Source organism: Chelmon rostratus, chromosome 3, assembly GCF_017976325.1.
Source record: "Chelmon rostratus isolate fCheRos1 chromosome 3, fCheRos1.pri, whole genome shotgun sequence".
Lineage (NCBI taxonomy): Eukaryota > Metazoa > Chordata > Actinopteri > Chaetodontiformes > Chaetodontidae > Chelmon > Chelmon rostratus.
Genome location: NC_055660.1, coordinates 7,147,828 through 7,160,372, shown reverse-complemented (window position 1 = coordinate 7,160,372; position 12,545 = coordinate 7,147,828). Strand labels below are relative to the sequence as shown.

Sequence of the window (12,545 nt, the reverse complement as noted above, 5' to 3'; positions counted from 1 at the left end):
TGTTTTCCTCTGAATGTACTAAAAAGTATTTAAACATAAACTCAAATCACTGAGACCAAAAGTACACAAACATATCTAAACAGGGCTGTCCACATGCTTTTGCCAATCAAGTTCAGATGTTATTTTTGTATATACTTTGCACACTGGTAATCCCCAAAGCTATAAAACAAAGACTTGAAATTCAACACATACACTACTACACCAGTGGCAGTAGTTCAATGACCTCTGCATACAGTAAAAAAGCTGGAGTATATGCTTTCAAAAGAACTAAAGGTAACATCATATTATATAAGTATGGAAAATCTAATTAATTAATTACAGTCTGTTCCAGCATGAGAAAACACAACAATGACCAGCACTCAGCTTTGTAGGTAGGTAAATGTCTGCTTTAATTCCAAAATATCAAAACAAAAATCATAGAACATCAAAAACAACAACATTGTGTCTTTCATATAATTTGTGGGCAAAAATGATGAGCTAAAACTGAGATCAGTGTCATGCCTGTGTGTTTTCTGCTCTGGAGGTACGGCTCCTTCTCTCTCAGTTGTGTTGTCTGATCATGATAGTTTCCTGCGACCAATTCCAGCGATTCCATCTGTGTGGGTGTCTAACAAGGACGAGGTTTGTCTGTGTACCATTGACTCGTGGTAGTCGTCAGATCTACTGGTAGTACAGCTCCAGGTTCATCCCATCATGGATTTCATCTGCAGAGTTGTTAAGTACAACAGCTCTTCCTGTTACCGTTAACATGATAAAAGCATCAGAAAAATATGTTTTCATATGAGAAAAAAAAACAACTGCTTTAGTCAGCCAACGTATGTAAAGGTAACTTAGAAGGAAATTATTACTGCTAACATCCACATTAGCACATCAAATTTTGGAAAACAACACAGACTGTAGAAAATGAATTGTATGTATTTTTTATTTTTTTTAGTTATCTCAATGACCACCAGTAATTCATAATTTGCAACTGCATGTAACCTTGCAAGTATATTACAAGGGTCAGCTTATCCAAATCAGCTGCAGAAGCATCTACACTTGCAAATTCTTTTGGATTTATTTTGACAAATGTCAAGATACTCTGCTGCTGAGACCATGGCCTCTAACCCAATTCAAGACAGGTAAACAGAATTTCAGATTGATAAAAGTAGAAATTATCCTTTTAATTGTTAACTATTAAGTCGGTAAAGTACATAATATAATTGGCTGGCCTGTAAAATGTCCCCTCTTATGTCAACTTAAATTTGCTCACAAAAACTGTATTAAAATGCATTTATTGTCCTCTACAGCTGCAAGAGTAATGTTACAGGTTATTGTACTGGCCCAAATAGACAGACAATTATCAATTATTGTTAATCGCTCGCAAAATCTGTGTCAGTGCGCATCTACATCCAGTATGTGCAGCCACCACTCACACCCATCCTCAATTTGCACAGCTTAACTTTTAGCACTTAAAGTGATCTGATGCTTACTTTTCAAGTATAACCTCCATGAAAATATAAAACCTGGTGCTACAGTATCAGTACCGAGTTACCAACAGTAAGAGAGCAGCTGAAAAGATTGTTTAAAGGATACAGTCCCCCAGAGTCACGTGGTCCTTGAATATGGTATACCTGTGGGAACAGAGGGGGAACTTTTAGCTGCTAACAGAAGACAGCCACATGAACACTTGTTTTTGTTAAGCAGGGCAGTTATTCCAGACAAGCATCTTACCATTTCTTTAATACGATCTTGTCATGTCGTGTTCCTGTCTGGGCAGCAATGAGCTTCTTCAGGTCTCCAATACTATCCTCAGAGCTAAAACATGCAGGTTAAGGAGGAGAAAGTGCGATGGCATTAAAAAAAAAATGTTTTTGAATCTGCCCAGTTCTTCAAATGTGGGAGTTGGAGGATCTATTTGTTTATCTTGGAGGAAGTCGACTTGAATTATAATATCTTCTTGAAATTAAAGATAACATGAGCGGAGAGTGCACTTGACTAGTTGGCATGGCCCTGTGGCTTCAGATTTTTATGGCACATTTGAGAAGCTGGAACCAGTTAATGTCCCATTATTAGGATATGCTTCTTTTCTTTGTCTTATACCACAGTACACTCAGTATCTTCGGGATTTAGAGCATTTGTCAGATAATGCTCTGACAACAGCTCCGGATACAGTTTTAGCTTTGAAGAGGTAAACAAAATCAAGGCTGGTTTTCATCTCAAGCTAAGTCAACGTTAGCTGCAGGTGGACACAAGCATTACGCCAATGGCAGGAGGCATTATTCAGTGCTGTGTCAACAGCTCCTGTGAAGGATACTTGCACTTCACCCGGACTTTCTTGCCCAGGCGATCGTTGCAAACCACCTCGATCATCTTCACTTCCTGTCGGCCGAAGGAAATAAGACAGAGTTAGCATAACGTGTGAGTGTTGAGGTGATTCCCTTACCCATTTAACGTAGGGCAGTGATACCCCATAACACAGTCAGAAGCTGTAGCTAATATGGTTAATTCATGGTGACACATCAGCGAAAATTCGCTTTTAAAATCAGTTTGAGAACAGCCAGGTTGTTTTGTTTACCGTTAGCTACCATCCGCTCGAGCTCACAACAGCTACATGCTGTACCGACGAATGCGCGAAAACACACACGTAAACACAATACATTCTGTATTGAAAATGTCCAGCATTTTGTTACATCTATTATTTTGGTGTGTTAAGCGTGACATGCTTACCTAGAAATTCACAAAAGAGTGACAAATTTTCCTCGTTCTCGGAATGTTTCTGGAAGGCTCTCCGTCCTATTTATCGTAAAGCTGATTTCGTTTGTCTATCAGCCTCCGACCAATCAAATGGGCACAATGGTGATTGACAGCCCAAATGAGACTATCACAGGACAGAGAACTCGGTAAAGGCGGGTCTGAGCTTGAAAACAACTTGTACCGTAAACACGCTGCTAACTGTCGTAATTTACCTAGCTGCAGCCCAAGCTGTCACACGGTAGCTACATTGAAATTAACTTGAAAACGCTGCTGCAGAAAAAAATAATGGCAGACGAGGAGAAGCTACCATCAGGGTGGGAGAAAAGGATGAGCCGCAGTTCAGGTAATGAAACAGAACTCACGAGAGGCTAAATATGCTAGCCAGCCAACTAAATGGCTATATGTTGAAAGTTAGCTTACTAGCTAGCATCACTAGCACAGTGGTCTTCTGTGGAAACGAGGTAGATGCAACTTTAAGTTCAATGGGGATGAGTCGAAACTAGTGATGGGTATCTCGGAGTTGTGGGTGTGTTTTGTTAAATGTGGTGTTTGGCTGCTTCTGGGTGTGTTGATTCATTTATCGCGCCAGAGCTGATCCATTCAACCTGGCCACTGCAGGGCCCTCCATGACGTCATACTGCTCCAGTGCCTCACCTGCAGACTGAGCGAGCCTCAGCAGAGTTTTCATACGTTAATGTTGGGATGGCAAAAGGCCTAGAGTCTAATTTCATTAAAACACAAACTCTTTATTGTTTACTTTACTCCCATTTAGCTGTGTCATCACACTGTGCCATTCCAATGTAGCCCATCTCTAAAGATGCTTTTCAATACCTTAAAACTACCCCGATCAGTATTTGACTCCAATGATGGTGTGTCGTGTGAAGGGGGTTGCTTTAGTGATTAACCAACAGAACTACCACTTATCACTGTGTTTTATTCTGTTTTGGATCACTGGTTTGGTTATGTGGCCTTCAAGCCTGTGCTCATTACTTAAGTAGGTAAATAGCCAGATTTTTTTCCTCAGGAGTTGGTGTACACCAAGGCCGACATAAGAATACAAGCACATACACCCTCCTTTTCTCACATTTATGCTCTGTAGACCCGACTGAGTAGAAGTCATTGGAGTAGTTTTTATGTGAAGGATGATGAGACCAGGGGTGGCTGAGGCACGGAAAAGGAGTTGGCAGCACACTGTGATTGAACGAACGCAGCTGATTGCGGAAACCCTGAATTGTATGTGATGGCATGACAATTTTGACAAAGGAACTGTATCTTATGGATCGGTCCCATCATAGCCAAAAAACAATCCGCTGACTTAGGTTTGTGTTGTCAGTGATACCGATGTGGTGCATCCCCAAACACAGTTGCCATAACAGTCGTATAATGCAATGCCAATGTTGTGTTTTCAGCTCGTTCCACTGCCTCCATTTGTTAAACAATCAACGTATTCATCTTAAATGGCTTTGTCTCTTTGCCCTTTAGGTAAAGTGTACTACTTTAACCACATCACCAATGCCAGCCAGTGGGAACGTCCGGTGGGAGATGGTCGTGCGATAATGGTCGAGCCAGATAAGGTTATTATGTGTCATTTTTTTTAAAACATACTTCTTGTACTAAAAATAATAAAGACAGTAAACTTTCATCATAGAGCACTTGTAGTGAAGTTACAAAGTGCTTTGCAACGTATCATAGAATTGGACTAAACTATTTTAGTGATCATTAGAATCAGTGATGTAGTGAAGGCCTTTTGAATCGTTGGGACTTCCTGCCTCGACAACAACTGTGACATCAGGTAGTGTGCAGAAATTATAGCAGCCCTTTAGTACTGGGACTGAAACACTGATTTCATACTCTGGTTTCAGTCCCATGAGTGTAATAAATGTTTGTTTACTTTAATCTGTATTATTCTTGTTCATAAGTGCAGCAGTGTACCCACATATTTGTGTACAATATCCTAGAATAAAACAATAGGAAGATAATTAGAAAACAATTAAATATAAATGAAAATGGGGTTGTAAATGCGTTGTCCCGATAGCCTACTTATGAAATATTTTTGTTGATATTAAATATTTATCTATCTTATTGCTGTGTGTTTTTCCCTCGTATGGGAATGACACGGATCAGTTTACTACCTTTTTATTACTTGTGATCAGGTTGAAATGTTCTTAAACATATAATCATCCAATTTCTAATTGCTGCATTAGGCATTACTTGAACTTATCAAACCAATAAATCCTATCAAACCAATAAATACCTTGTGAGGCACCAATGACATTTGAGGCTTTAGACAATCACATGGTTGATATCAGCTCTAAGAAACAAGTCATGCCAAATGAAAAATTAAGATGAGGTCAAATGTTACCGCAGGTTTAATGTTACAAGGTAAAAATCTCAGACTTGGTGGTACCTACTTAGAAATATGTTGAGAGCCAGTAATAAGAATAAGAGTTTAAGTGTAGAGTATACAGGAGAACAAGGAGGTTTTTGATATTGTTTTCAAGTAACTCACTTAAACTTAACATGTATAATGTTGTTTTCAAATGGTTTAAGAGGTTGTGGAATAATGTCAGAGTCACCCTACTGTACATCTTCATTAAATGTCCTTCCCATATTAACATTTTGCCTGGTCCACACTTGAGGTCTGTGTTACTACAGACAGCTTGTGACATTGCATTGACGGTGAGGCCGATCCAAAGTTACTTATGTTCACATCCTGTTGATCACATCTGTCTTATAAACTGCACTAACCGCCCCCGTTCATAGAACACTCTACTCATGTGTCACAGAGGGTGTAATTAAACCGCCATTGGGACATCAAGGACACTTTGTTGTTTGTAGAATTGTCTTCATCCAACAGTGCTGGGACTGAACTGCATCAACTAAATTGTGATTTGTCTGACCAATATTACAATTTAAATGTAAATTAATTTAGGTAAAACTCAACTCAAGGCCTGTTTTTGTGGTCTGTACAGTATGATCGAGGTACAAAAACACCAAACATAAACACAAGCTTGTATTATTTGTGCCTGAACTAAATCAGGTAAAACCAGATAAAATAATGCAGGTTGTTATTGAGGTTGTTGTCCTGGGGGCGCTTCCACCTTGGCTTGTCTTCTGTTGCAAAGTTGACTAATTTAGCCAACATTTATTGAGATTCTACATCAGCCATGTCCAAACTATTCCATAAAGGGCCGTGTGGCTGCAGGTTTTCGTTCAAACCAAGGAGGAGCACACCAGGCTGGACTCATTTAATCAGCTGATCTCAGTCTTCAGCTGATAACTAATGATCCCATGATGTTGATTGGTTGGCTTGGTGTGCTCCTCCTTGGTTGGAATGAAAACCTGCAGCCACACGGCCCTTTATGGAATAGTTTGGACATGCCTGTTCTACATGCTTCTATAATTGATATTAATAATAACAGTTACGGCTGCATCTGATTGATGTTGAAACGTTGAAAAATCGTAAAAAGTATAACTTCACAAAACTCAATTTGACTAGGCTTGCAACTAACAATTATTCTCATTACCGATTAATGTGCTGATTAGTTTCTCTATTCTCCACTAATTGTGTAATTAGTTTTAGTTTATTATGTAAACTCACATTAGATGTGCCCGATGAACCTTTTTCTAATAAGGCAGGCTTTAGGGCGATTGTAGGGTTTGTAAATTGTAACTACTGGAACGATTAATGGTTGTGAATTATTTATTAGTTTATTAGTAGAACTAAGAATAGCTTTTGGGCTGTCAGGTTGTGAAAAAAACCCATTTGGCTGGTGTGTGTCCTCCTGCAGGATAACAGGGTGGATGCTGTTTATTTTTGTTGTTGTTGTTGGGTTTTTTTTATTTTAACTAGGTCTTTTATCCACCAGGAAAACCCCTCTAATAGGCCTGGTTACTAGAAGCTGGAACCGGCAAATATTTATCTGTTTGGCTTAAAAAATAACCAAAACAATGAATCCATTTTCAACATAGTGCTAATGACTTTTCAACTGATAGGCCATCGCCACTCATTATTATGTTCTGTATCAGTTTGTTCCAGCTAGAAGTCCAAATAAAGTTTGGTGGGTTTAAACGAAGTTTGGCTGCACAGGATCATTTTGTAATAACTGAACTCAGCGAGATTTACCGACTTGTTAACATTTACAGCTCCTGACCAGATCAAGTTTTATTATGGAATAATCATCACTCACAAAAGTAGCTCCAATCATTTAATTAATAATTAACTCGCTTTATAATGAGCCATGACGTCTGCATTGATGTGAGTAAATCTTTGATAAAGAGTCACGGGTTTGTTGCTTTCTACTAAACCAGTGACTTGAATAAAAGAGCTAATTAATAGAACAGAAGAAGGGATTTTTCAGAGCGTAGAATCCCAAAGGTTGGTCTTATTAACGGATTATTCCTGATCTGTGAAGCATTAATAAATACTTCATTAACAATGATAAAGCCATTAGTCTCAACTCACGAGAAGTGTTACTGACAGACTGGCATAACTCAGTAGACCAGTCTCTGATTTCTCTTATTGATTCTGGGGTGTTTTGATCAGCTTCGGGTTCTTTTTTTATTTTTTTATCGTTCGCTCTCTCAGGTACGCTGCTCTCACCTCCTGGTGAAGCATAATCAGTCTCGTCGTCCATCTTCATGGCGGGAACAAAATATCACACGGACTAAAGACGAGGCTCTGGAACTCATTCAGAGTAAGTATGACACCAGGGAGGGAGGGGGGTGCGGTTCGATCAGGTCTCATTGATGTATTTAATTCGCTTTTTATTCCTCTGTTCTGTGTAGAGTACATAGAAGAGATCAAGTCTGGAGAGGAGAAATTTGAGTCCCTGGCTTCTCAGTTCAGCGACTGCAGTTCGGCTAAGAACGGTGGAGATCTGGGGTTATTTGGCAGAGGTACATACTCACATACGCAGTGATACAACACACATGCAAGTACGCTCATATTTCTGAAAAAACAAACCCACAAGAGCTGTACACGTATGTCGCCGTTTGCCAAATACTGCATATATGTGTGAATATATGAATATAGTTTTTTTTCTCAGTTTATTTACCAGGACAATGCAGATCATGGTTGCATGAGAAAATAAACTGCAATAGATGCAATGTGTAAGCTAATTTGCAGCCCAGGACATGGTTAGCCTTTTAAATTCAGATAAAATAAAGATATACAGAAGAGTGGGTGAAGCGATTAGTCCAATGAATACTTACATTTTTATTTTTGTCAGCAAATCCAATGAAAAGAATCAAACCAACAATGATTTTAACCCTTTAACATGTTTTCCGTGTAGTCAAAGCCTGATGATGGGATTTGTTGGCAATAACAAAAGTATGGAATATTGCCAGACTTTTAACATTCTTTTTTTTTCAATGATTGTTATTAATAATAAATAAATAAAATGAAAATAAATGGCAAAAAAGTTAGTGGTTTCTTTCTTAGTGCAGTTTTAGCGCAGGAAGTTTTATTTGGTAGAAAGAATTGGATCATGAGCCTTAATCTGTTGAGAGTCTGTGAACGTAGTTTTCCAGGGATTAAAGCAGGCATGTCAAACTGATTTCATAAAGGGCCGTGTGGCTGCAGGTTTTCGTTCCATCCAAGGAGGAGCACACCAGGCTGGAATCAATTAATCAGCAGATCTCAGTCTTCAGCTGATAACTAAGTGATTCCTTGATGTTGATTGGTTGGCTTGGTGTGTGCCTCTTTGGTTGGAATGAAAACCTGCAGCCACACGTCCCTTTACGGAATCAGTTTGACATGCCTGGATTAAAGGATCAGGGCCCGTATTCCTAAAGATTCTTAGTGCAAAGAGTTGCTCCTAGTGGCCAAATTCTAAGAAAATTCTTAGAATCAGGAGGTTTTTTTTAGAATTTCCCCAAAAAGTTAAGAGTAGATCCTAGTCAAGATAAAAGCTGTTCCTAAAGAATCCTAGCTCTTAAAAGAGCTCCTAAGGTGCGATCTGTTAAGAGCAGGGAAGAGGACTTTTAAGCGGCTTAGGCGTTCCCTAAGCAGAGGACAAATGGCGGACGGAAGAGGCAGGAGAGATCTTCTCCAAACATTGGGTGACAGTGAGTTAATGAAATGCGACAGATTGGATCGTGCAGGAATCATGTTTGTACCAGCATGGCAATTAATATAAGCAAATAAATAAACTATCACTATGTGAATACTGTGCAAGTTTTCACACATTTTGAAGGATAATTTTAAATTATAGCTTACTATTTATTTAACAGATATTTTCTTTTATGTGAAATATATTTTGTTTTACAATTGCACAGTCTTCATAAGATTAGATTCTATGATTAACTTTATCGATTTGAGGGTCCATCCTTTGCCCATTATCGCCAAAAGTATATTTTTTATCTAGTTTTTTTTTTTTTTAAGTATATTTTTTGCGCTTTTTGGCCTTTAATTGACAGAACAGTTGAGAGAGAGAGACAGGAAATGGGAGGCAGAAAGAGGGAGAGTGACATGCAGGATAGGATTGCTCTACCAACTGAGCTAAACACCATCCCTATATCTAACTTTTGGGATCAACCAATCACAGCGTTTGAAATGATGACTCATCCCTAGCAACAGGGGTCAACACCTCTTCACTAAGATAGGAGTTTCTGTCCACTCCTTGCTCAGAGTTCTCTGAGAGTGTGGGAATCACTCCTAAGCTAAGACTCCTTGCTAGGAATGTTTAGGTTAAGATAAGAAAGGATTGAAAGGATTCTTAGAATCTTTAGAAATACGGGCCCTGATCACCCAAGTCAGCGCTTTCGCTTCATGAGTTTCAGTGTTGTTTGCCAAACCCTCGATCTGCTGTCCTTTCATTTCATCGTCATTTCAGATGACACACCCTAAGATGAAACTGAAACCTAATAAACTTAAACAAACAAACATTTAATTAAATGTATTGTAGAAGAAATCGGCAGGACACTGGGAGAGTGCCGACCTCTGCGAACTTCACAGTCACTATTATGGCTTGTTCTACTGAAGTGTTTGATGTTGGATGTTTTTCCTTATCATCACCGGTGGAGTTTATGGCAGACATTTCACATTTGGATATGAGCAAAGTGCATGCCATTTGTGTAATTACGTTTCCATAGCCACACCTTAGTTAAAGAAGAAAGCATTGCTAAGATGTTACAGTTGTTGACAGTTGTCCCATGAAACCACTGTTAAATATTTTCTGGTCCCTTTAGTCCTGTATGACAGTAAAATGAACATCTTTGAGTTGTGGGAAACACCGATCAACATGTTTCACCATGTTCTCACATTTTATACACCACATAGAATTGGAGAGACAGATGAATCAATAACAAGAAGAACTGTTCGTTGCAGCCCTAGGTTCTTCCTTGGAAATCAGGCCTGTAGTTTTTCTGTAATTCTGCTGACAAACAAACAAACAGGTGGTAATAAAAAAAAACAAACATGACTGAAAAGATTATTTCAAGCAAATGCAAAAATTAAAGTAGATTACAGATGATAATGTGCAGCGTATTGTGTGTGTGAATATATTATTTGAATGTGTATAATCATCTCAGCACTTTAATATACAGTATCTGTGTTTTTGTCTTAGGTCAGATGCAGAAGCCTTTTGAAGATGCATCCTTTGCTCTCAAAGTGGGAGACATGAGCGGTCCTGTTTTTACTGACTCTGGAGTCCACATCATCCTACGCACTGGCTGAAAGGAAGAAGACACACACTGTGCTTTCCTCTTAACTTTCCTCTTGCATCTTCAGACACACACACACACACACACACACGCACGCACACTGCTCAACCCAATCAGACCTGTGATTTATTTTAATGACACACACCACCCAATAAACAAAGCTTATGGGCTGAATCGCATTAGTTTAAGTGGGATCATTTTGTTCCGAGCACTGTTGACAATGTATGAATAATTTAATCACACTGAACATCAAGGAGTATTGCAGATTATTCCTGTGAGACGTCAAGCTTTTATTAACCATGGCAATGCCATTATATATAAACATGAGTGCCTGTGACTCTGTTGCAGTGAGTTCCCCGTGGAAACAGTTTCACACGATGCGCAAAGTTTGAAATTGCGTCTGGAAAATCTCGTGTTTTTGTACGTGCATGTCTTCAGAAGGACCATTTACTGTATGTTTTGCTGTAACCTTTTCCATTTCTACAGTGTGTGTGCCAAAGCGGTTCCTCTATCTGCATTATTGTTTTGGAAAATAACATCATAAGATGTTTGAAACGCTTCTAGGCATTACAGACCCCCGCAGTCGGAGAAAGCACAGTTAGCTCTCTTCTTTAAGCATTGATTTAAAGTAACAGAGTAATTTGTTATCATGATTCACTTTGAAAAGTGCATGTTACCCCCTTTAGGATATGCAAAGATGGCACAGCTGAAAACTTCCAGGTTTTAACAATCAGCTCTGCAGCTTTTAAAAGCATCAAAGATCAGATGAATTGTCACACTGTTGTGTCATTGGAGTTTTTCTTTCATCATTAAATAAAATCTGTTTTTTTGTAAGTGTCCTTGTGTTGGTTAGTTCCTATTTTTTGAGGTTTATGAAGTTGAATTTTGATTATTTTTTGCATCCTTGCATCACCAGGAAAAACAATTTTAATCTCTTTGACCAGTATAAACCACCATATTTTTGTCTCAACAACATATTGCTGATACACGTTTAAACAAATGAAGCTCAAAGGTCATTTCCTCAAACAAGAACTTGAGGGAGGACCATGTCCTCTCCAGTTTTTACAATCCTAATCTCCGATTTACTACTCCCTTTACGTAACCGAATCATATGCTTCATTAAGAAAGAGGATAAAAAGCCGAGCCCTCTGCTGATTTCTGGTCAACGAGTCGCTTTGTCTTGCTGGTTCAGATTTTGAAGACTGGACCACAACATCAGCTTTTTGGACATTTGGAACAGGTAGAAAAGTCTTTTTTTTATGTTTTTAGACTTTTGATTCTCTTTAGTTTATAGTTCAATGTTGTATGATGAGATTGTGTAGATTTGCGAAGATGGTGTTGTTGAACCCTTTCATGAACTCTTCAGTCTGACCTGAATCTGCATCAAACAGCAGCAGATGCAGTTCAGCCTTTTTGAAACTGTCAAGTTGTAAATGTTGAGCTAAAAACACACTTTTTAGAGTTGTAACATATACTTACACATGTGTTAGCGATTAAATGATCAGTGGGTGGGGTTTTCTTCTCTAAGGCTTTGAGGACAGTCTGCAGGTGTAGAATGACACATTGAAGCACATGACGTAGGAGGAATCGCAGCTTGCAGGTCATTTGTGTGAATTTTTAAAGTTGCATCTCTCTTTTGAGGAGTGATAATGCAGATAGCAGGTGTACATGTTTATAGAGTGTGACTTTGTATTCAGTTGAATTGACTAACCTCAAACTCATATATGAAGCAAGAAGTAAATTATTCTGAGGCTGCCCGGTTCAAACCAACCAAATCAGAAGTGTCTGTTCAGAGATGGGAAGTCAGTGATGCAGAGCAGTGATTAAGGATATTAACAGAATGACACAAATCCCCAATAATCTTGCACTCTGTGCCTCTGAAGGTAGGAGAATTTCATTGTGATATGTGTTCAGTGATATTGAAGAGATCATAATTATACTCTGATAGCAATAAAACTGTTGCATAACAGAGGAGAGCCTTGCAGGTAGTAGATATCTATCACTTGCTCACAAATCAAAGTCTTTATCTTGGTATAATTTAGAGGATTCAAAGGTAAAGTCTCATAAAATGATCCACTAGCCTACACTTGATGTACTGTATAATAGACACAGAGGCAACAGGAAAATGATAATTTTATCCCATG

At 38.7% G+C, this 12,545-nt stretch overlaps 2 protein-coding genes across 2 annotated transcripts; one reads left to right on the top strand and one right to left on the bottom strand.

The window, feature by feature from the left end:
- Positions 1–364: 364 nt before the first annotated feature.
- On the bottom strand, positions 365–2,830 carry ubl5 (ubiquitin like 5). Its single transcript, XM_041934383.1, has 5 exons — positions 2,710–2,830; positions 2,297–2,361; positions 1,714–1,797; positions 1,576–1,613; positions 365–704 (listed from the first exon to the last, which is right to left on the bottom strand). Exons 2-5 carry the CDS (start codon positions 2,350–2,352, stop codon positions 661–663), a joined length of 222 nt encoding a protein of 73 aa, XP_041790317.1. The 5' UTR covers positions 2,353–2,361; positions 2,710–2,830; the 3' UTR covers positions 365–660.
- A 123-nt stretch (positions 2,831–2,953) lies between these two features.
- On the top strand, positions 2,954–11,238 carry pin1 (peptidylprolyl cis/trans isomerase, NIMA-interacting 1). Its single transcript, XM_041934380.1, has 5 exons — positions 2,954–3,079; positions 4,219–4,310; positions 7,325–7,433; positions 7,525–7,635; positions 10,305–11,238. The coding sequence occupies exons 1-5, from the start codon at positions 3,022–3,024 to the stop codon at positions 10,412–10,414; spliced, it is 480 nt and encodes a 159-aa protein (XP_041790314.1). The 5' UTR covers positions 2,954–3,021; the 3' UTR covers positions 10,415–11,238.
- Positions 11,239–12,545: the final 1,307 nt, after the last annotated feature.